This window comes from Micromys minutus (assembly GCF_963924665.1).
Source record: "Micromys minutus genome assembly, chromosome: 2".
NCBI classification, from domain to species: domain Eukaryota; kingdom Metazoa; phylum Chordata; class Mammalia; order Rodentia; family Muridae; genus Micromys; species Micromys minutus.
The window spans coordinates 53468398-53490533 of NC_137971.1; the positions used below are offsets into that span (position 1 = coordinate 53468398).

Consider the following 22136-nt stretch of genomic DNA (forward strand, 5'->3'; position numbering starts at 1 on the left):
TGAGGTGGAAAGACTGGTGTAGGAGTGTCCTGGCAGCTTGGAAAGCAGAGAGGTGTATGTGTGTGTGTGTTTTAAGTTATTTTCATTCATTTGCTTGAGATAGGGTGTCACTATATAGCCATGGTTGGCTTTGGCTTTACAGAAATGTACCTGTTCTTGCCTCCCATGTGCTGGGTAGATAGAGTAGGCAGGAGTTGGCTAAGGAAGAAGGCACACAGTAGAGCTCAGTCGGCAAGATGCTTGACACCAAGCCTGAAGACCTTGAATTCTATCCCTAGGGACCCCTGTAATAAGAAGAGAGAACTGACTGTCAAATTGTCTGTCCTCTAACTTTCCTCTGTTCATACACAATAAACAAACAAACAAAAAAACAAACAATAGGTTTGGCCTTCATCAGAGTGTGGTTTGATGGCACATGACTTTAATCCATTTCAGCACTTGGGAGGGAGAGGCAAGCAGATCTCTGAATTAGTGGGCTGCCTAGTCTATGCAGTGAGTTACAGACTAGCCAAGGCTCTACGGGGATACCCTCTCTTAAAACAAGAACAACAATAAATGTTCATGGTCAGTAGGGTGGCTCAAGGTCTGAGTCTGGGGTCCTGTTGGAGTTTGAAGTCTGGGATTGTCATCCGAGGTCTGGGGTCAGGTCAGGAGTCAGGGGTAGTAATGACTGCGATCTTGAGAGAATGCTCAGAAATTTGAGTATGGGGTGTTGGTCGGTGTCAGGATTCTTGTTATATTCCACGGTGTTGAGTAAATGCCCTAATAGGAGCGTGGATGGGATCTGAGTTAGTGGTCTGCAGTCATTCTGGAGTCCTTGGTGCAAGACTCAGGTAACAGTCCAAGACCCGTGTTCGGGACCCGACCGGTGCGGCCTCTAGGGGGCGCTGCCGTCCGCCCGCCCGCCGCCCGCCCGGCTCGGCCCCTCGGCGGCTCGCTGGCGCTGTGCGCGGCAGGCGGGGCCGGAGGCGGCGGCGGCAGCTCCGGGGCGCGGGCGGGTGGTGGTGGTGGCGGCGGCGGCGGCGGCGGCGGCGCCCCGACTGCAGTCCCGGCGGGAGCGGAGCGCGAGCCGGGCCGGGCCCGAGCCGGCGCCATGGGGCGGCGCCGCCTGTGAGCGGGCGACGAGCGAAGATCGGGCGGGGCGGCGGCGGCGCCGAGGCCGACAAGCCGCGCGGGCCGGGCCGGGCCGAGCGAGCGGGAGCTGAACGGAGCCTCGGGCGGCGGGAGGAACAGCGCCGCCGCCGCCAAGATGGCCGACCTGGAGGCGGTGCTGGCCGATGTGAGCTACCTGATGGCCATGGAGAAGAGCAAGGCCACACCGGCCGCGCGCGCCAGTAAGAAGATCCTGCTGCCAGAGCCCAGGTGAACCCGCCTGTGCCGGGCCCCATGCGCCGCCACGGGATACAGTGCCCCAGGGACCCCTCTCTCCGCTCCAGGTTCCGGGGACCTTCTGCCCCAGGACCCCACTATCCCGGCTGCCCCAGGACCCGGGAACCCCTTCTACTTTGGGGAACCTTCTGCCCCGGAGACCCCATTATCCTGGCCGACCCAGGACCCGGAGACTTCTTTTGCCCCTGCCGCCGCAGGCTTGGTGTCCGTGAGCCTAGAGCGCCCCAAGTCCAAGCTCCTAGCTGTGTTCTCCGGGCCGCCCTGCCGCTTCCTGTATCTCACTGCCTGGCCTGGTCGCTGTCAGTCCCTGGCTCTGCTGCAGCCTTCTTTCCACTCTGATGCTTGGCTCTGCCCTCTACCCTCTATGTTCCCTTGTGGTTCCCTTCATCAAGTCTGCCTCTGTTTACCCGATTGTATCACGCAGTCTGTTACTCCTGCTCCCAGCACCCACTCACCCCCGTTTGTGTTCACTACCCTACCCACTCCCATTAGAGTGGGTAACACTCTTGTGAGGTTTGTGGAGTGAGGAGGACCAATCTGAAGACTTTTTTTTTTTTTTTTTGCCTTTCCCTATGGTGGGGTCACTATGGGATTGGGGTTGAGGGTGTTTTCTGGGGGCAGTGCAGTGTACCATCTTTGAGGGCTGCACTCGAGTGAGGGAAGTCCCTTTACCCTTTTCCCCACATGTGGTTCCTTATGGGTACTTTCGACCAGTGTACCTCCCATCTTAAGCAGCTGGACAGTGCACCCACCTCTCTGCAAGACAACTGATGTCATCACACCTGGTATCAAAGTTTAAACTGTCCAGGATGTGGGTGCAGAATAGGGCAGGATGTGAGAGGTGTAACTGGGGCTTGTCCAATATATTATGGCAAATAGACTTATCTTCCTATTTGAACTACACAGGAGACCAGATAGTGAGTGAGGCAGGTGTAGTTTTGTTCCCATAGAGCAAGGTGTGTGTGTGTATGTGTGTGTGTGTGTGTGTGTGTGTCAGGGGAAACAACTCAGACTTGGGTGGCTTGTACAGTGTCATCCGGGTAATCCATAGTGGCACCTGGCCTCCACATCAGCTTCTAGTTTTATGTTTTGTCCTGATCTGAAGGGTGGCCTGGATATCCTGCATCTGGAAGAGCAGATGTGTCCACCCACTAGGATGCTTCATGGTGGGTGGTGAGACCAGTCCCAGCAGCTTCTCATGCCAACCCCTTTAGCAGCCAAGAATTGGCCCTGATTTTACGCCATCCTTTGTCATAGGACTCTGGTGGCCTCAGTCCTTAGTGGGGCAGGCAGCTTTCAGGCTTGCTCTGTGCCTCCTACCATGCCCCTCCTCCAGTGGCTACATGCTGGGTTTCAGTTTGACTGAGAACCAAGCCTGGTAGAGGAAAAAAGTCGGTCTGTGTTTTGAAGAGGCCGTTGGGCCCCTCTTTTTTCTGAGACATTTGCAATCAGATTTCTCAAAACAGGAACTAGACTGAGTGTCAGCTGGGGCTGTCTAGGGGCAGCAGTTAGGATGGAAATGAGTTCAGAAATGACAAAACTTAGAGGAAAGAGTGGGGGAGGTGTAGTTAGCATCTGGGGAGCTTGTCCAGCTCTCCTGGGCAGCCACAGCCTTGGGATTCTTCTGCAGGTGGGAGGTCTGCAAAGTTTGAGGTTGTGTCTTTTCTAGAACTCTATGTCTGGATAATCTTTCCCCAGAATGCATTGCTCCTAATAGACCCCACCTCAAGTTGCCCCCTGTGCTGGTGTTCAAGAACCTCTTTCTTTTTACCTTTTTCTATGGTGGCATTTATGATGTGATATGATAGAATAAGAATGGAAAGTTTAATAATTCATTATTATTTTGAAATCTGTCATCTCATTTGATCCAAAAACCAACAGTACCAGGATGGGGTGATAGCTGTGAGCAAAATTGAAGCAGGCTGTGAATTTTAGGGAACACCACACAGGTGGGTGCAGGGTTACCATCAGTAGTATGTTGTTGGGCCAATTGCTCAATCTGTGAATGGTTAGGAACATCTAACCCTGACCACTGGTATGCTCAGAAGAGTCACCTTGTAGTGGCCATGGCCCTAGGCAAGCAAGCCTTCCGTGATGGAAAGCAGGTCCCCTTGGTGATGTACTTTGTACACTCCTGAGGAAAACATCTCTTGCCCTTGAAGGTGGTTATGATCATGTCTCATGTGTGCCCAGTATGTCCCAATTTGTGAAGTGGCCCAGTAGGTGGCATTTTCCTCATTTACAACTGAGGCTTTGAGGCTTGTCACACAGAAGATCTGGGATCGGATCATAGATCTTTGGAGTCCTGAGCACAGTACTCTTTCTGTCTGTGCTTTGTGTCTTTCTCCCACTCCCATGTAACTGCTTTGTGGGACGGGACGGCTGAAACCACTTGTCGTGGGAGCTGTGGGTCCGGTGGTGGCCTGAAAGTAGCAGGGCCTTTTCTGGTGTCATCGGCTGCCACAGTATACAAGACCCACCTCTTTGCCATTTGCTGAAGCAGAATCTGGCTGCCCTGGCAAAGCAAATGCATAGATAGGACAGCTCTGTGCCAGGGCCCCCATCAGATACAGGGTCCTGCCTCCCCACCCTGAAGCCAGGGCCAGATAAAGAAGCAATGGGGTCCGTTCCTGTGCCAGTAAGCCAGTGGGAGCTGTTCCCACTTTGGGGTAGGCCATCTTGGCAACCTCTCCGTGGCTGGTGCCCAGGGTTGTGGCTTGGCTGAGCTTGGCTGGCATCACAGCTCTTATTTCCCAGGGCTGGGGACTGGGAACTGTTGGGCATAGTGCCACTGTAACTTGGCAGAAGGATCTCCCCTTCCTTCTGTCACCTAGAGGATCTGGGGAAGAAGACTCATTCCCAACCTTCTCTCAGGAGGGGGTGCTATATGGATAGAACACGGATCCTGGCTTCTCACTCCTGTAATACTGGCTCACACTGGATCCAGGCACACTTATCCTGACTGGACCTACTTCAGTGTATATGCTTTGGTAAAATAAGGGGCTGGTCCTTCACCAGTGACCTCCCAGGATTGTGGGACTGAGGTCTGGCCCTCACCCTACCGAAGCTGGTGCCTCTTTTCCAGCATCTGCTGCAGTCTCACAATTATCATCATTTGCTTAATATGACCACTGAGGCCCTGTGTAATTAATCTCATGGCTCCTGGGCCAGGAACCCTGCCTGGGCGGTCCCAGGAGATGTCCCTGCTCTCCCCAGTGACAGTAGCAGCCCCAGCAGCAGCATGTGGGAGCTGGGTGCCTCTTGCAGCCTTCTGGTTCTCTGGACTATTTCCTGGTCCCTCCCCCACCACGAGCTTCCTCCGATGCTGCCCGCCCCTGCCCGCCCCGTGCTTGTTTCCCCGGCAGACCCTGCTACTCTTCCTTCTCTGCTTCTTCGTTCCTGTTAACTCATTACAGCCAGGACTTCCTGCCTAGATTGGTGGGGGAAGGAGAGCTGAGAAGAAAAGCTGAGAGGCTTTTGCTCTTCTTCCTCCCTCCACTTCTCCATCACTAGCAGAAAGCCTGCTGTTGCCAGCCTTTACCCCTTACCAAAACATTCCACTCCAGTAGCAGCGACCCACCCCCTCCTGCCCCTGAAAACAAGATTATCTTTTCTGCAGTCTATCCCTGCGGGCCTTTGAAGCTGCTACTGATCCCTGGGAATGGCTCTCTGAGATGCCTTTTCCCATCTGTCCTCCTCTCTGGAGCGAGGCTCTCCTGGATTTGCTATTAAGTTGCTCAGCTCTACTTGCTTTTCCACTGTGCACTCAGTAAATGGATTTGAAGGGAGTGTGAGCATCACAGGTCAGGACCCATGCACAGGAATCTGGGCTCTGTCAGCCTGGGAATGATGTGTCCTATTAATGCACAATCCAATCCATGCTAGTAGTAAATCCTGGGTGACGTCAAGTGCAGGCACACACTCTGCAGCAGCTTCTCCTTGTGCCCAGGTTGCTGTGTAGGAAGCTGAGAGCCCTCGGGGCCCCAGGGAGTTCCAGCTGCCTGCACATGGCCTGCTGTTCTCAGGATATTATGGAATAAACAGCAGGAGCCAAGAGCATGTGATGGTTTTTGAGGAATGCACAGCCTCCATCATACCTGCTGTTTTTCTCTGGGCCCCCTCCCTACTCCCCACTGTCTCATAAGGCCATTTTTTTCTGGATAGTTACACTTAGGTTATTTCAGGCCCACTTCAGATGAGGTCCCAAAAGTAAGGCGTTTGGCAGCAGCATTTTTCTGTAACGACATCTTGTCTCGCATCACTGCTTACTGAAAAGGGCGGCTTTGGTGATGCAGACGTGGGTGTTTGGTGATAAAGTGGGGGTCACTTATCTGAGGGTGGAAGCTGCCCCAGAATTGGAATAGGGAGAGCACAGCCTCCTAGTGACTGCCGGGCAAGGACCCCTAAAATGGTGTTCTCAATGCATACTAACAGGATGTCAACTCCTGATGTCCTTGTAAACAGTAAGGTGCAGGGTGCCTGTTTACATCTTGTTTGTAATGTCTGAAGTGTCTCTTCCTGAACATCCTACAAAAGAACCTGGTGGTCTGGGGCTTGCTAGACATTGACCATGGGCTCTGGGTCACCGGGACATGGTAGTTGCAATTGGTCTTTCCTTTCTGTTGGAGGCCCCATCCTTGAGCTCTGAGAACATTTGTTGAGCCCCGGGGAGAGTCATTGAGAAATATTAAATAAGAAGCCCCGGGGGACCTCCTTCTGCTGTTGTCACCTCTGTTCCAGGCTCCTGGAAATGCCACCAGGGAATGCCTCAGCTACAACCACAGCTTGTTAGCTGTTCCCTCCCAGAGTGTGGCAGTTCCCAAATAGCCATCTGAGACAAACCAGCCTAGAGACCTGTAGCCTCTCCACCAGCTTCTTGGGGCGCTATGGTATCAATGTCACCTTTATACAAACCCCAGAACTATGTACTAGCCAGGACTATCCTTCCAGCCTGTCTGGCTCCTGGGAGGTATCCTGCCATGTTCTAATGCCCCTGGTGAGGTGGAAGAGGCTGGATACTGCCCTGGTCCTCTGAGGCCCTCCCCTCCCCTGCTTAGACATTGTTCAAGCCAGCCAGTTTGGATGTTTATCACAGGTTTACCGTGGGCCTCCGGACCTTGTGGATTCTTCCACTCCTGGTCTCCTTACTATCAAAATGGGTATGTTTGCCTTAAACTCCTTCCTGCAGGCCTTCCCAGTCTATACTTCTGAGCTCCCTACATGGGAGCCATCTGTGAGGCCATGCCTGACATACTAGGCCACCATGTCAGAGTGCAGGACTTGCTCTTTTACTGAAGCAGTGGAACCTTTCTTACGAGAGGTTTTCTTTAGATGCCATTCCCTCTCCTCCTGCTGTCCTCTCCTTAGTCACTTAGAAAAGAGAGGAAGCTCCCTTGTCCTACTCCTGAAGTCAGGCTAGGTCTACAGACACTGTGTAAGCATCCCAACTGTTAGAGGCCCTAGGAATGGGGATGGGGTAGGTCACCCTGGCATGAAGCATGTCAGTGGCCAGATGCCCTCAGTTCTTTGGCAGAACAGGTATTGTGCTCTCTGCTGTACCCTAGGGTGGAGTCATGGGAGTGTTTACGCTGCCTTCAGGCCAGAGCAGTGGCAGCCACTCTGCTTGGCTCACCTCCTGCCATTGGCTGGGCTCTGGACACCGCTCTGCCCCTGTTAGGCTGCCTGGCCATGACCCCCTTCCTCTGACATGTGTGGAATGGCTAACATAGCACAGAATCATGTTCTGATGTAGGCAGTTAGGAGTTGTGCGGTGCCAGATAATAAAGCTGAAGACAACTATGTCTCAGTGTCCAAGAGGAAAAACACAGGCTCACAATGGCGCAGAAAACCTGGCACCCCAGGAGCACCCCTTCCCCTTTAGACCTTTTAAGCTTTCTAATATGTAGTACAGGAGTAACAATTCCATTTCCTTGACACTGTTGTTTTGTAAAAGAGGAAACTAGCATTGAAATCTGTAACTTAGCTGAGTGAGCATGGTGGCACATGCTCCAGCATTCTAGAGGCCGAGGCAGGGAGATAGCTCTTTAAGGGCAGCCTGGGCTACATAGCAAGACCTTATATCAGAAAACTAAGATAGGGCTGGAGAGGCCACCCAGTGGATAAGGGTTTGCTGTATGCACATGAAGGCTAGCATTTGGATCTTGGCACCTACATAAGGGTCAGGCTGGCTCACGGCTCACCTGTAATTCTAGGACTTGAACAGCAGACACATGGGGTCCCTTGGACAAGCTGGCTAGCTAGACTAGCTCAGCCACCAGTTCTGGGTTCCATAAAAGTCTCTGCCTTGGTAAATGACATGGATAGTTACTAAGGGAGACATCTGACGGCAACCTCTGTCTTCTGTAAGCATGAGCACATGTACCTGCATGTGCCAGAGTTCATGTAAACAAATATATATGTACATATCCCAAAAGAGTAAAACACATTTGTGACAACCCCCCAGGGGGTCTGGGAAGACCTGCTTGAGACTTGGCCAGGGTGACCTTCCAGCTCCTGAAGCACAAGGAGGCTCCGATGTCCCCTACCCAGAGTAACGGCAGTCTTAACTGTTCTTCACCCTGTAGCTCAGACCAATGGAACTTACTATGTGCTGACCTCAGCTTCCTAAATGGAAACTTTGAGAACCATGTACCCATGGATGGATGTGGGTTATTGGTTTGGGTGGGGATAGAGGTGCCACTCGGAGCATGTCACATGTTTGGGCACTGCCAGCATCAGGGACCCATCCAGGACACTGCTGCTGCCTCTCATGCAAGCCTGCACTTGCTTCCTGGCCAGGAGTTTCATCCACCTCTTCTAATCTGCCAGCTTCCATAGCCTCTAACTCCATGAGGGTAGACCAGAAACCCTGAAATGGCCAGTGCTAAAGGCCCTTCTATTCAAGGGCTCTGCTCAAGGCTGACCTTACTTTTGGCAGTGGGGTAGTACTTACTTTATTTTAAAAAGACTTTTTTTTTTTTTAAAGATTTATTTATCTTTATTTATATGAGTACACTGTAACTGTCTTCAGACACACCAGAAGAGGGCATCGGATCCCATTACAGATGGTTGTGAGCCACCATGTGGTTGCTGGGAATTGAACTCAGACCTTCTGGAAGAGCATTCAGTGCTCTTGAACGCTGAGCCATCTCTCCAGCCCTAAAAAGAACTTTTTAAGGAAAAAAAAAAAAAAAAAAAAGAGGTACTGTGGGCTGGGAAGAACGATATGGAAGGGACAGTGTCCAGCCTAAGGTCCTACTTCCTGTTGGGTTCCAGGCCCAGGTGAAAATGCAGAAAGCCCTGCCTTGTTGGTTCCCTGGGTGTCTAAGGCAGGGTTTTTTTTTTTACCAAGTGCTGTCTCTTTTATGCACCTTTATACACCCTATCTCAGCTGCTCTGGGCCATGCCCTGCCCCCGCCCTTGTGTGGGTATGCCTTCAGCCAAAATGGCCTGTTTTGTCAGTTCTCAGGAAGCCAGGATAGGTATCCCAGTGCTACCCAGTGCCCTGCCCTGCTCCTGGTGAGATCTCCCTAACAGCTGGGGTCTTTGCCATCTGCATCTCTCTGTCCATATATCCCACTGGACTCTACCTGACCATGTATGTCTGACTCCCCACTGTATGGAGAACTGACAAGCTGACCCCCACCACACACACACCTCCACTATCACTTTACTGCTTTATATCCTGTCTGTCTGTCTGTAGACCAGAATGTTCCAGAATATAAAGATTAGGTGATAGGCAGAGCACCCAGGACAGTCTCACCCTCCTGGGCCATCTGCCAGATGAGAGTGAAGCACCTGGCTGTGCAGGTTCTTGAGCTTCCTGTCTCTGTGCCCTCCTGCCGGTTTTTCAGGAGTGCCACTCTCCTGTGAGATCTGAGAGCAGCCTCCTGTAGAGGACTGCCTGGCCTAGCCAGCGTGCCCTCTACAGGCATAGCATGGGCTGCATCTGATTTATTTTCTTATTTGAGTTTTGTTTGAGATAGGAGGTTTGAGAAAACCTCCTGCCTCAGCCTTCTGAATGCTGAGATTTTTAGATTTGGACCACTCAGCTGAACTCTCTTTCAGACTAACAACTTTTCTACAGGTTCCTGTTGTTCATAGATATCTGTGAAGTTTAGTCTGTCCTATCCTGAGCCCCTCTGAATCTTCTGAAAACAGGAAAGTATGTTGATGGTGGGTGGTCCCCTGAGGAGAAGTTGGCCAAGCATAGATAAAGGGCACACGTAACCTTGGTGCCTCTGCGTTACCAGAGAATGGCCTTGCTGTCCCAGAAGGAACCAGCTATGAGGCAACAGAATGGGGTGGGGAGTGAGTTTGGGTAGGAGTTGCAGGCTGGAAGCCCAAAGTCACCAAGGCCTGGCCTCGTCATCAGAGCCCACTTCCTGTCAGAGACAGCTTTGGGTGAACCTGTGGTGTCTCCCAGTCTCTAGGAGAGAGGGTTACAGTTTCATGATTAGGGCCTGGGCAGCTCAGCATGTTTCACTGTTTTGAGAGGCCTTATTGAGGAAGGCCAACAAAGCTAGGTCCTGGGAGGGCTGGGTCTGGAGGCTGCTGCCTTGGCACCACTTTTCCCAGTGTCACTACTGACCAGAGCTGTCATCTTTCCAAAAACTTGGAAGCTCAGAGTGTAAAATAGGGCTCGCAGATAGTCTTCTGGCACCCACAGCCCAGCATCCTGTGCCACCTCCCCAGCCCCATGTCCCTCTCACCTTAGCAGTGTCTACCTGGACATAGTGACCCTATGAGGTCTCTCCTCAGTCTGACATCCAGTCTCCTAAGGGCCACACCTTCAGGCTGCACTCTGAAATCCCCTAGCACCCTATTCCTGTCCTTCCTCCATGCATTTTTGCTGTACCTTCTCTGTCTTATGGGCTTTTTGTTGCTGGGCCAGTTTTTGTCACCTGTCTTAATTCCCTAGCCCTTTGCCCTGGGCTTACCACCTGGTGACATCCTGTTTGCACTTCAGGAAGCCAGCAAAGGTCTGCACCTCCATACAGCAGTTCTCTACCATCCAGAGCTGATCTGACCACAGGCCCAGCTTTAGCACCCACTGATATCACCTTCCAGGGGTCTGTATCAGGGAAAGACCTGCCTAGAAGTAGGTATAGGCCTCATTTCATGAACAGTGTCTGACTATAGCCTAAGTGACCAGGCTAGCATATACTTAACCATCTAGGGATTCTAGGGGAGGCAGAGGCGAGCACAGAAAGCTGGACTGTAGTGTGGAGCCTCGGTTTCCTGGGTAGAGGCCTGCTGGGGTTCCACATGTTCTCTAGGATTTGGCACTACTAGCACATCCCCTGGCTTCTCATGCCCTCAGCTGGTCACCTGTGCTCTTTGAAGAGATCAGGATAGTGGGGCAAAATGGACCCAGAGCTGGCTGTTGGGACAGGTTGGCAGGTTTAGGACGCAAGTGGCTCAGAAGAGAAAGGTGGAGACAAGGAGGCCTCTGAAGTGTGGAATGTAGCTCGGTGAGATTTCCCCAGGCCTCACAGTGTTGCAGTGAGTAAACAAGGTGGCAGTTGTGGAGACTGCCTCAAGACCTTTGGTGACCAGTTTTCCTGCTATGGTTTTACCAGGTAGTCCAGGCAGGGGATGTGTTTTTATCCAAGTGTTAGCGACACACAAACTGAAGCTTGAACTTGCCTTTTGTGAGACAGGGTCTCATCTAACCCAGGCTGGCCTTTAACCCCTGATATACCTGAGTGCTGGGATGAAGATGAAATACAATATAAATTCATTAAGAAACACAATTCAAAGCTATGTGTGGTAACATGCTTGTAATCCAAGCACTCTGAAGTGTAAACCCAGCACACTACATGTTGAGGACAGCAAAACCCTGTTCCTCCAAGATAAAACCAAAAAGTAAGGACAGGATTCTGTGTTTTCTTCTGTGTTCACTTGATTATGCTGCCCTCGCCTCGAGCATCAAGCACCATATCACTTCCCAAGGAAACCCTACCCCTGGGCTATTGATATGGCTCAGCTATTAAAACATAAAAACAAACAAAAAGACACCATGTTTTACAGCCTGAGTTCAAGCCCTAGGATCCACATACTGGGAAAAGAGAACTGACTCCCAAAAGCTGTTCTCTGACCTCCACACACAAACTAACAACAAACAAACCCTGGCCCCTTTGGCATTTCCCCCAAGTCTCTAGTACCCACAAACCTGATTTTCTGTCAGTAAACCTGTCATGGAGTCATGTGGATGGTTCATACTGAAATGTGTGCTCTGAGGTCGCCATTCATTACCTGGTCCTGCACTTGTCCAGTATCAGCACTTCATTCCTTCTACTGCCAGACCATAGCATGGCCTCATTCTGTTGTTCTGTCCATTATCCAATAATGGACAAGTCCTAACTTTTCCAGAGTCAGCCTGCAGCAGTGTGTAACACACACCTCTGTAAGTAGTAGGCACAGATGAGGATCTGCTGGCCGTCATGACCTCAGATTCTTCTGAAGTAACCTAGGAACAGAATGAGTGACCAGGCCAGCTGAGGGGCTGGAGCTCCCTGGAGGACATGATGACACTTGAGGTGAAGTGGTTCCACTCAGGACAGACATTGTGGCACTCATCTGTAATCCCAACATTAGAGAGGCCAAAGCAGGAGTACTGCTATGGGTCTAGCCTGGGCTACAGTGTGTCATTCTAGCATTGTTTGTTTCCAGACAGGGTTTCTCTGTGTAGTCATGGCTGCCCTGAAACTCACTCTATAGACCAGGATGGCCTTGAACTTGCAGAGATCCATCTACCTCTGCTGGGATTAAAAGTGTGTGCTACCAGATGTATGTGGTCCTACCTAAAAGACCTAGGAGAGATGGCTCAGTGGGGAAGGGGGTAAAATGTTATTCCTAAACCTGACAACCCAAGTTTGATCTCTGGGACTTGCATTAAAGGAGAGAACCAACTCCAATGAGTTGTGCTCTGACCTCTCCACAGCTTGGCATGTACACACACACACACACACACACACACACACACACACACACACTTGTTTTAGAAAATGAGTGCCTTGATCCAGGCTTCTGGCCCCAGGTCTCTGTGGCCCTGCTCACTGCACCCCTTGTCTTGCAGCATCCGCAGTGTCATGCAGAAGTATCTGGAGGATCGAGGAGAAGTGACCTTTGAAAAGATCTTCTCACAGAAGTTAGGTAAGTGCAGGCACCTCTCCCACCCTGAAGCCTCTCCAAGAGGACGATAGGGTCAGCTTCCTGTCATCCTGCCTCTGGCTGTGCCATGTACCCCGACTCAGAAGTTTCTCCACTACTCTAGGCTCCCCTCCAGTAGGAATGGTGACCCTTTGTGCCTCCCAGCCCCTGGCTTCTGCCCAGGGAGCCCTGTAGTGGGGGTGGGGACCCATCAGTCTTCCCCAGGCGCCAGGGAAGTTCCTCCTTTGGGGTTTTTGTTTTTGAGAGTTGCAGCTTCCCCTTGGCGCAGCCACAGCTGCTTTGGGCCGTTGGTAGAACTGACAGGAAGAGGCGGGGCCCTTCCTGTGGTGCCTGTGGAGCTGTGGTTGGCCCCGCCTTCACCCTTCACACCCCCAGGCCCTAAGTGAGCAACCTGCCTTGGAGCCGGCCCCTCCATCCTTCCTCCTCTGGTGTGTGTGTGTGGGGGGGGGGTTGTAAATTTGGGTTGTCTTAGAAGTATCATGGTATTTACCCCAAGGTCCAGCCTGAAGGGAAAGCTTGGGTGATGTCCCAGGAAGCCACTGTAGTCACACAGGGCCTCAGATTTGGGCTTCCTGAGGGTGGGATCTCAGTATGGGACTGAGGGTGTCCTGGAAGAATCAGGCCTTGGAAGTTAGCCTTAGTTGAGCAGTAGGTGAGAAAGAACACAGCCTGGGGGTACAGGTCCAGGTCTGTACTATCTGGCTTTGAGCAAGTTGCCTCTCCTCTCTGAGCCTCATGTTCTTCAAATCTGAGAAATGGGACCTTGAGCCCAATTGCCTCGGCAGACAGGATGGACCCGAGTCAGTGATGTCAGTAAGAGTGCTTTGTAATCCCAAACCTCTCTCCACAGTCTTGTTCACAAGTCACCGGAAGGTTCCACCAGACTGCCCTTAAAAGAATTAATGGCTTTAAGCATTAGCAGAGAAACCTGACTAGAGGCCATTAATAACACTAGGCCATCAGTGCTCCTCAGAGAGGCATAGAAAGCCACCCAGCATAACTCAAGCATCCCAGCTGGGCAGTGGAGTCTCTCTACTTGGGAGGTAGAGGCAGGCCAGGCAAATCTCTGATTTTGAGGCCAGCCTGGTCTACAGAGCCTGGTCTTCAGGACAGCTGGGGCTGCACAGAGAAACCCTGTCTTTAAAACAAAACAACAACAAAACCCTCAGGCATTCCTGCTAGAGGCCTGAGGGGAAGCCAGTCTTAGCTTTGCCATCTGGAAGCAGCTCTGAGACCTCCAGACTTTTCAAGAGATCCCCCAGTGGATTGACGGGTGTTCCTGAGCCTCAGTTTTCCCAACTGGACTTGCCTTTCTGGTCAGAGATGCTGTGAACATCATCGAGATGTGAAGGAGAGTGGGGTGGGGCACTCTGTCTTGGTGCCATCTCCACCAAGACCCTTCCTACTACCCATAGCCGATAGTGTCCCCAGCACAGGTGGGGTCAGAGCATGGCACCGCCCTGAGCTCCCAATGCCAGAACCAACCCCACTCTCCTCCCTACCTTGCCATAGTACCAGCATTTTCTAGCCATCATCTGCAGAGGCAGATTCTGGGGATAGGGCAGAAGTACAAGGACCCTAACCTGAAATCTGGGACTTGTTAGGCTGGTGGCAGCCTAAGTGATTGCCTAGACCCTTCCTGCAGAACAGACCATCTCTGCTACTGCCCTGGCTACTTTTGTCCAGGGATCCCCAAACTCACTCCACTCATAGTGAGGTGTGCATGGCTCAGTGTGACCAGACTTGGTTGCTTTCAGGGTACCTGCTTTTCCGGGACTTCTGCCTGAACCATCTGGAAGAGGCCAAGCCCTTGGTAGAGTTCTATGAAGAGGTAAGATGGGCAAGGTTTACTGAGTTAAAGGCGCATAAGCACCTTGCTGTGTCTGAGGTACCTGACTTCTAGCTTTGTGCCTTCGCTACAGACCATCATTTATGTGTTCTTTCCACCAGATCAAGAAATATGAGAAGCTGGAGACGGAGGAGGAACGTGTGGTCCGCAGCCGGGAGATCTTTGACTCCTACATCATGAAAGAACTACTGGCCTGCTCACATGTGAGTGTTGTGGTCAGCTGTTTTTCGGTGTGAACTCATGTGTTGATTCCCAGAAACCTGGGTTTACAAGGGAAGAAAGGACCTTGTATGAGATTCACAGCCACCTCTGTCCTCTCCAGCCCTTTTCAAAGAATGCTACAGAGCACGTCCAGGGCCACCTGGTGAAGAAGCAGGTGCCTCCAGATCTCTTCCAGGTTTGTGCTGGGTGCTTCTCTTCTTTCCCCCATCCTGCTCAGATCAGGCCCTCCTGCCTTAAGACAGCTGGGGCCCTGGAGCCTGGGGCTGGATGCAGGACCTGGGCCACCAGGGGCTAATAGACTTGGTCACCAACTCCCAGCTCTCTCCCTACAGCCATATATTGAGGAAATTTGTCAGAACCTCCGAGGGGATGTGTTCCAGAAGTTCATTGAGAGGTGCGTAGGAGAAGCAAGATAAATGGTCTTTGGAAAGGCAGCCTGCTTGGCTCTGAGTGGCCAGGAGTGGGGTCTCTCCCTGCCCCATCACAGGGACTCTTAGGAGGTCACATAGATCTAATGTCCTCTTCTCCCACCCTGTCTCCCTGTGCTATGGAGTGTCAGGGTCCAAGCAGGGCTGGACCTGAAGTACACACTTCCCTCTGTGGTGTGAACCACCAGAGTCTAGGCAGAATCCTAGGAGCAGCATTTTCAGTCACAGCCACTAAGCCATTGGCAGCAGAGGGCTGAGAAAGTGGCACTGGGAATTAGCCCTTGGCTGGGGTATATGAGCAGAAGGTGTTATACCCTGCTGGAGGTCTGACTAGAGACCATCTCTCTGATCCCAGCAGGACAATATGGGGTTCAGGCTACTGAGGCTTGTGGCCTGAGCTAACCATAGGCTCAGAATATCTCTATGTCCGTGTCAGGACAGTGGGCAGTGGGTGGAACAGGCTCTTCTGACCTCTCAATGCCTTGATACTTGCTTGAATGTGTATCCTCCTTCTTTCCCAGTGACAAGTTCACACGATTCTGCCAGTGGAAGAATGTAGAACTCAACATCCACGTGAGTGGTTCCGGGAGCTGCCATGCCAGGGATGGGGTGGAGGTGGGGATGCAGGGCCCAGGGTTTTGCCATCAGCCCCACAGTGGTGGCTCTGGGGGAAGGAGGGCCAGTTCTGGGATCCCAGTAGGAGAGGCTAGAGAAAGGTAAGTGTGTGTCTAGATCACAGGAAGAGAAGACCCTGATACTAGGGCCTGTCCCTGCTGCCCAAATGCCTCTGCTATGGGGCTGAGGAGGCTTGCAGTGACCCGGGCTGTTGCCACTCTGCAGCTGACCATGAATGACTTCAGTGTGCATCGAATCATCGGGCGTGGGGGCTTCGGTGAGGTCTATGGGTGCCGGAAAGCAGACACAGGCAAGATGTGAGCACCCTGATCAGCTGGCACTGGGTGGGGTGCCCAAGGGAGAAGTAAGGCTTCTAGAGGTATCATGAGGGACTGGGGCCTTCCAGAGAAGAGCTGATGTGGGGATCAGTGTCCCAAGCTTGCCATCCCTGAATCTCTGCCACTGCCCCCTCCTTCCTGTTTTGCTTTGGCTATCCTGTCTCCCTCAGACTCCTCAGAGACTGACTTGCCAGCACTTCTGCCCTCTCTAAAGCACTGGTTGTGTCATGAAGTTTGTCTTGCATCTGGTCTTTAGTAGCAGCCTACTGAAGCAGCCTGGGGCTCGGCCCTGCAGGGTGTGCTGATACAGATGACCTCCTCCGTCATAGGTACGCCATGAAGTGTCTGGACAAGAAACGCATCAAGATGAAGCAGGGAGAGACCCTGGCTCTGAACGAGCGGATCATGCTTTCCCTCGTCAGCACCGGGGTGAGTTGGGTGGCCAAGCGGGCCTCCATAGTAACCTCTGATCCAAGCCTCAGCCGGCCTTTGCTCACCTTCCCTCCCTCCTAGGACTGCCCCTTCATCGTGTGCATGTCATATGCATTCCACACACCAGACAAGCTCAGTTTCATCCTGGATCTCATGAACGGTGAGCTCAGGACCAGCCCTAGGGGGTGGACCTAGGGCTGGACCTGGGCAGGAAGCTGAGTCTCACCTGGGGGGCTGCCCCTCAGGTGGGGACCTGCACTACCACCTGTCTCAGCATGGAGTCTTCTCTGAAGCCGACATGCGCTTCTACGCAGCTGAGATCATCTTGGGCCTTGAACACATGCACAATCGCTTTGTGGTCTACAGGGACCTGAAGGTGAGGGGCTGCTGCTACCCATCTCTCCCTTTAGGCCTGCAACAAGGCCAGCTTTTTCTCCCTTGTCCCCTTTCTGCCTGAGCCTCCTTTTGAGTTCAGTTGTGATGGGGAGGGGGTGTCCTACCTGGGGCCTTGTCCCAAAAACCTATAGTTCCCTCCAGTGAGGGCCCAAGCTGGCCTCCTCCTGGCTCAGCAGCTCTCTGGGCTTCCTTCACAGCCAGCCAACATTCTCCTGGATGAGCATGGCCACGTGAGAATCTCAGACCTGGGCCTAGCCTGTGACTTCTCCAAGAAGAAGCCTCATGCCAGTGTGTGAGTGCCTAGCCATTCCCTCCCTTCCCAGCCCTCCTCCACTTTACTTATAGCCTGTGCTCCCATAGGGGCACACACGGGTACATGGCCCCCGAAGTCCTACAGAAGGGCGTGGCCTATGACAGCAGTGCGGACTGGTTCTCCCTGGGCTGCATGCTCTTCAAGTTGTTACGGGGGTGAGTAGGCTATCCCAGGTGGTCAGTCCAGATAGGAATCGGGGAGGGGAGCCCTCTATGACCGGGGTGTTAGAGGTGGAGCATCCTTCATCTCACACTAGCCTTATACCTCACTTTTCCCATTCTTGCTCTTTGACATTGGTCTTTGACCTCTTGTCCAGACACAGCCCCTTTCGGCAGCACAAGACCAAAGACAAGCATGAGATTGACCGCATGACATTGACGATGGTAAGTATAAGGGCAGCAGTGAAGGTGCACGTCATGCCAGAGCATAAACCCCTGGTTCTCTCTAGCCAGCAGAGCTCTTGGGCCAGCCAGCCCTTCTCTGTCTCTCCCTAAGCGACAGGCTTCTTGCCCTGTAGCCTCTTGCCTTGCTTGTGATGTCCGACCTCATACTTGGAGAGGACCAGCAGGAAACTGGCCCTCATCTCTTTCTGCTGGCCTCTTAACTCTCCCCCAGAGCCAAGGGCTCTCTCTTCCTGGCTTCTGTTGACATCCTCCTTCTCTTTGTCCTGAAAGGCTGTTGAGCTGCCTGACTCCTTCTCCCCTGAACTCCGATCCCTGCTAGAAGGTTTGCTGCAGAGGGATGTCAATCGGAGACTAGGCTGTCTGGGCCGTGGGTGAGTGTCCTGGCCTCTCCACCATGTGGCCATATTCAGTCTTGGCTGTGGGCTGCTGGACCAGCCTGCTTGGGCTATGCCCCCTTAGAACAGTGGTTGTGTCCTGTCATTTAAACCCTCCATGGAGCTCACAAGGTAGGTCTTGGCCCTATGTCCTCAAGGTGGCAGGGCTGGCTGGGTGTGTCACAGTTGGAACCAACTGAGGATCAGCTTTCAAAGGGTCCAGAAAAAATCTTTGTAGCAAAGACTTTTTTTTTTTTTTTTTTTGCATGAGGTGGAGGAGGGGGTTATTTTTTTTGAGACAAGGTCTCAAAAGCCAGGTTAGCTTTACTCTGTAGCTGAGAACACTTCTGCTTCTGATTAAAGGCATGTACCACCACACCCAGCTTAATAGCAACTTTGTAGGTGTACTGGGATATCTATTAATTACCAGACAAAGTAGTGTTAAAACTCACATCAACCCCAGGATGTAAGAACTGCTTCTCCCATTTAGAGATGAGCAAACTGGCAGAGATTTATGGAACTTGCTTAAGGTCACAGAGCCAAAAGGTGGCTGAGTCAGAAGTCAGACCTAAGCTAGTGACCCCACAATTTGGACCTAGCTCAACTTGAGTAATACAGAGCCTAGGTGACAGGTATATCTCTCCACAGGGCTCAGGAGGTAAAGGAAAGTCCCTTCTTCCGTTCCCTAGACTGGCAGATGGTCTTCTTACAGAAGGTAAAAGTCTGTCCAGGGGTAGGAAGGGAAACTCCACGGCCCTTCATCCATGCTGACGCCTAACCCCTGCTCTGTGCAGTACCCTCCTCCACTGATCCCCCCACGTGGGGAGGTGAATGCAGCTGACGCTTTTGACATTGGCTCCTTTGATGAGGAGGACACAAAAGGAATCAAGGTACTGTACCTTGCTTGGCCCTGACTCCTGAGCTTGACCTGGTCCTGATGGCCCTTGCCCCTCCTTTGCCCCTGTGAGACACTGTGGCTACCCTGTGAACTGGGCCATACTTCCTCATCCCCCAGCCTCCCTGGTGATAGTGGTTACATGAAACCATCCCTAGATTAGGGCTCTACACAGGCCTGTGGCTGATAATGTCCTGGCACCCTTTGTCTACCCATGTATCCCTGCCATGTCCACCTGGTGAAGTTACTGGACAGTGACCAGGAACTGTACCGCAACTTCCCTCTCACCATCTCCGAGCGGTGGCAGCAGGAGGTGGCAGAGACTGTCTTTGATACCATCAATGCCGAGACAGACCGGTTGGAGGCACGAAAGAAAGCCAAAAACAAGCAGCTGGGCCACGAGGAGGGTGAGGACTTATGACCATGGGGAAGCCAGGCCTGTTGCACACTGCAGAAATGAGAAGTGGGCTCTGCTAAGAAACTGACCAAGACCACAGCCAGAAGGTGGCTGGGTTGGGATGCTGAGCCTGCATTCCATCTCTTGTGCAGACTATGCCCTGGGTAAGGACTGCATCATGCATGGCTACATGTCTAAGATGGGCAACCCCTTCCTGACCCAGTGGCAGCGGCGATACTTCTACCTGTTCCCCAACCGGCTTGAGTGGAGGGGTGAAGGCGAGGCTCCGGTAAGAAAGGGTTCTGGTAGGACGTGGTGTGGGCACAGGGTGGGTCCCAAGGCCTTCCTTCACAGCCTGCTGTCTTCCTATCCTGCAGCAGAGCCTCCTGACCATGGAAGAGATCCAGTCAGTGGAAGAGACACAGATCAAGGAACGCAAGTGTCTCCTGCTTAAGATCCGAGGTGGCAAGCAGTTTGTCCTGCAGTGTGATGTAAGTGGCGGGTAGAGGGGGAGGTGGGTGGCTGGGGCGGGACAACAGAGCTGACAGCCTGGACATGTGCAGAGCGATCCTGAGCTGGTGCAGTGGAAAAAAGAGCTGCGCGATGCCTACCGTGAGGCCCAGCAGCTGGTGCAGCGAGTGCCCAAAATGAAGAACAAGCCACGCTCACCTGTGGTGGAACTGAGCAAGGTGCCACTGATCCAGCGTGGCAGTGCCAATGGCCTCTGACCCACCCTCTGCTGCCCACCTGCCCACCCGCCTTTTATAAACCTCTAATTTATTTTGTTGAATTTTTATTATTTGTTTTCCCGCAGAGCGGAAAAGGTTTTATTTTGTAATTATTGTGATTTCCTGTGGCCCCAGCCTGGCCCAGCCCCCAGGGAGGGGCCCGCTTGCCTCAGCTCCTGCTGCCACCAACCCAGCCACTGTCTAGCATCCTGCCCTGTCCCCACCTCATCCCCCTAGGGTCCTTGCTCCCGGTATCTAACTACAGGGAAGAGGAGCAACCCTCAGCAGCCCTCTTGCCCCTCCGTGGGGTGAAGCCACACTCGGTGGGTGTGTCACTTCAGGCTCTGTGGGCTGTGCTCAACCTGTGGCCCAACTGGGTGGCCCAGCACCCCTATCCTAGGAAGGGCAACACAGGGATACTACTTGAACTTTCCTATCACAGCTCCCATGCCACAGAGGGACAGACCTCTTGCTGTCCTGCCCTCTTGCCGCTGGTGAGAGAAGGTCCTTGTCTCCCCAGACTTGGAGGTCTCCCACAGTGATGGGCTCCTGGGTCCTTGTTCAGGAAAGCCTGTGTGTTCCACTGCCTCATCAGGAGGCTGCTATTGGCAGTGGCTGCTGCTGGCCTCCCTGCAAGTCCCCTCTTCCCGTTGAGTGCCTGGACTCAGGAACATAGAAAAGGCAATTGTGGATTGGGCCACACTAGCCTAGCCTGAACCTAGATCCCTAACCCTGGGCTGGGTGAAGCTCACCTGCCCAGGACCACAGTGGGACAGCCTGGGCAGGTGGGTGGCATAGCATAAGAACCCAGATGAGGCCAGCCCTCCCTGTCCTGGCTGGTCAGTGTGCCCCCACCCACACTGTCCAGCCCCCTAGCCTATGTCATGTCAGTGGCCACCGCCCACAGGTGCCACCTTGCCCACCGCATGCCCCCTTGTGCCAGTTGCGCAGCTGTGTGTGCTGTCGCGCCCTCTCCCCCTGGGGCTGGGTGGGCACACCCTCCCCTCTTGTCTACTCACTCCTGAGGCGTTTCTTTGCCGATTTTTGAATGTGATTTTAAAGAGTGGAAAATGAGACTATGCGTTTTTATAAAAAATGGTGCCTGACTCCTCGCTGTCTCAGACTCTTTGTGCCTGGTGACCACTTTTCAGTCACTTAGTCTGGGGCCTGAAGGGGAGGATCTTAGTAACCCCTCCTTCCCTCCCTGGAGGAGTAGATTATTCTGCCCACCTCCCAGATAAGCAGGAGTGCCCTGTAGTCCACATCAGCTGTCATGTTTGGAATGGCTGGGGACATATTGGTCTTAGCAAGTTCCCCCTGCATGTCAAGCACTATGTTAGTCCCCACCCCCTCTCAGCACACATCTGTTTTCTCTTCCACACTGCATCTCTCAGGCCTTTGACTGTCTGGCATTGGCCTCTCTGTGGCCTCACCATGTAACATCTACTCTGGTCTCTGGGCTTGAGTACCTCAGCATTAAGCCCATCTTTCCTGAAAAGGAACTTCTCTTTCCTGTCTTTGCTCCAGGTCTTTGGAGCCAGTGACAACATATAAGCACCACCGCCCTTCCTGTTCAGTGCAGGAGGAGTAGGTGTACAGAGGAGACAGTTCTGGGGCAGATACTGTGGGGTCTTGGATGAAATGGCATTTGAGCTGGACATCCAGCAGTAATGTGGTCTTTAGTGAAGATGTTTCTAAGACCAGGAATCGTCAGGCAGTTATGAGTATCTTAAGACAGCAAAACATAATGGAAGGAACCAGGCCTTGGGGCCCTGAAAGGCTGACCAGCCTAAATTTAGCACAGTCCCACATTACTCAGTGACAGCATCCTGGACCTATGAACAGACTGGGGACTTAACTTGCTTGGCTCTGGGTGGTTAGCAGAGGTTAGCCTCATATTCACTATGTAGCTAATGATGGCCTTGAACTCCTCATTCTCCTGCCTCCACTTCCCAAGTGCTGAGATTACAAGTGTTTGCTACCATGTCTGGCTAGATCTCAAGTTTCAGGGCAGACTGAGGTCATTAGAACTAGCTCTAAAACAAATAGCTGGTCATTGCAAGAAATAGGGAGATAGGGCCATTGCTTCTGTCCAGGAAAGCTGTTCTTGTAATTGTGATAGTGTAGGAAGAAGTGAAAAGGTCCAGAGAGGAGAGAATGGGAACAATGCAGTAAGCTGGG

The 22136-nt window shown here is 52.6% G+C and overlaps 1 protein-coding gene across 1 annotated transcript; it reads left to right on the forward strand.

The window, feature by feature from the left end:
- The first annotated feature begins 1013 nt into the window (after positions 1-1013).
- On the forward strand, positions 1014-21061 carry GRK2 (G protein-coupled receptor kinase 2). Its single transcript, XM_080910741.1, has 21 exons — positions 1014-1362; positions 12470-12546; positions 14322-14395; positions 14515-14616; positions 14736-14810; positions 14968-15029; positions 15585-15636; positions 15904-15995; positions 16346-16445; positions 16530-16608; positions 16694-16824; positions 17042-17136; positions 17205-17312; positions 17474-17540; positions 17832-17932; positions 18584-18650; positions 18730-18825; positions 19075-19237; positions 19380-19516; positions 19605-19718; positions 19791-21061. Exons 1-21 carry the CDS (start codon positions 1250-1252, stop codon positions 19953-19955), a joined length of 2070 nt encoding a protein of 689 aa, XP_080766867.1. The 5' UTR covers positions 1014-1249; the 3' UTR covers positions 19956-21061.
- The last annotated feature ends 1075 nt before the right edge of the window (positions 21062-22136 follow it).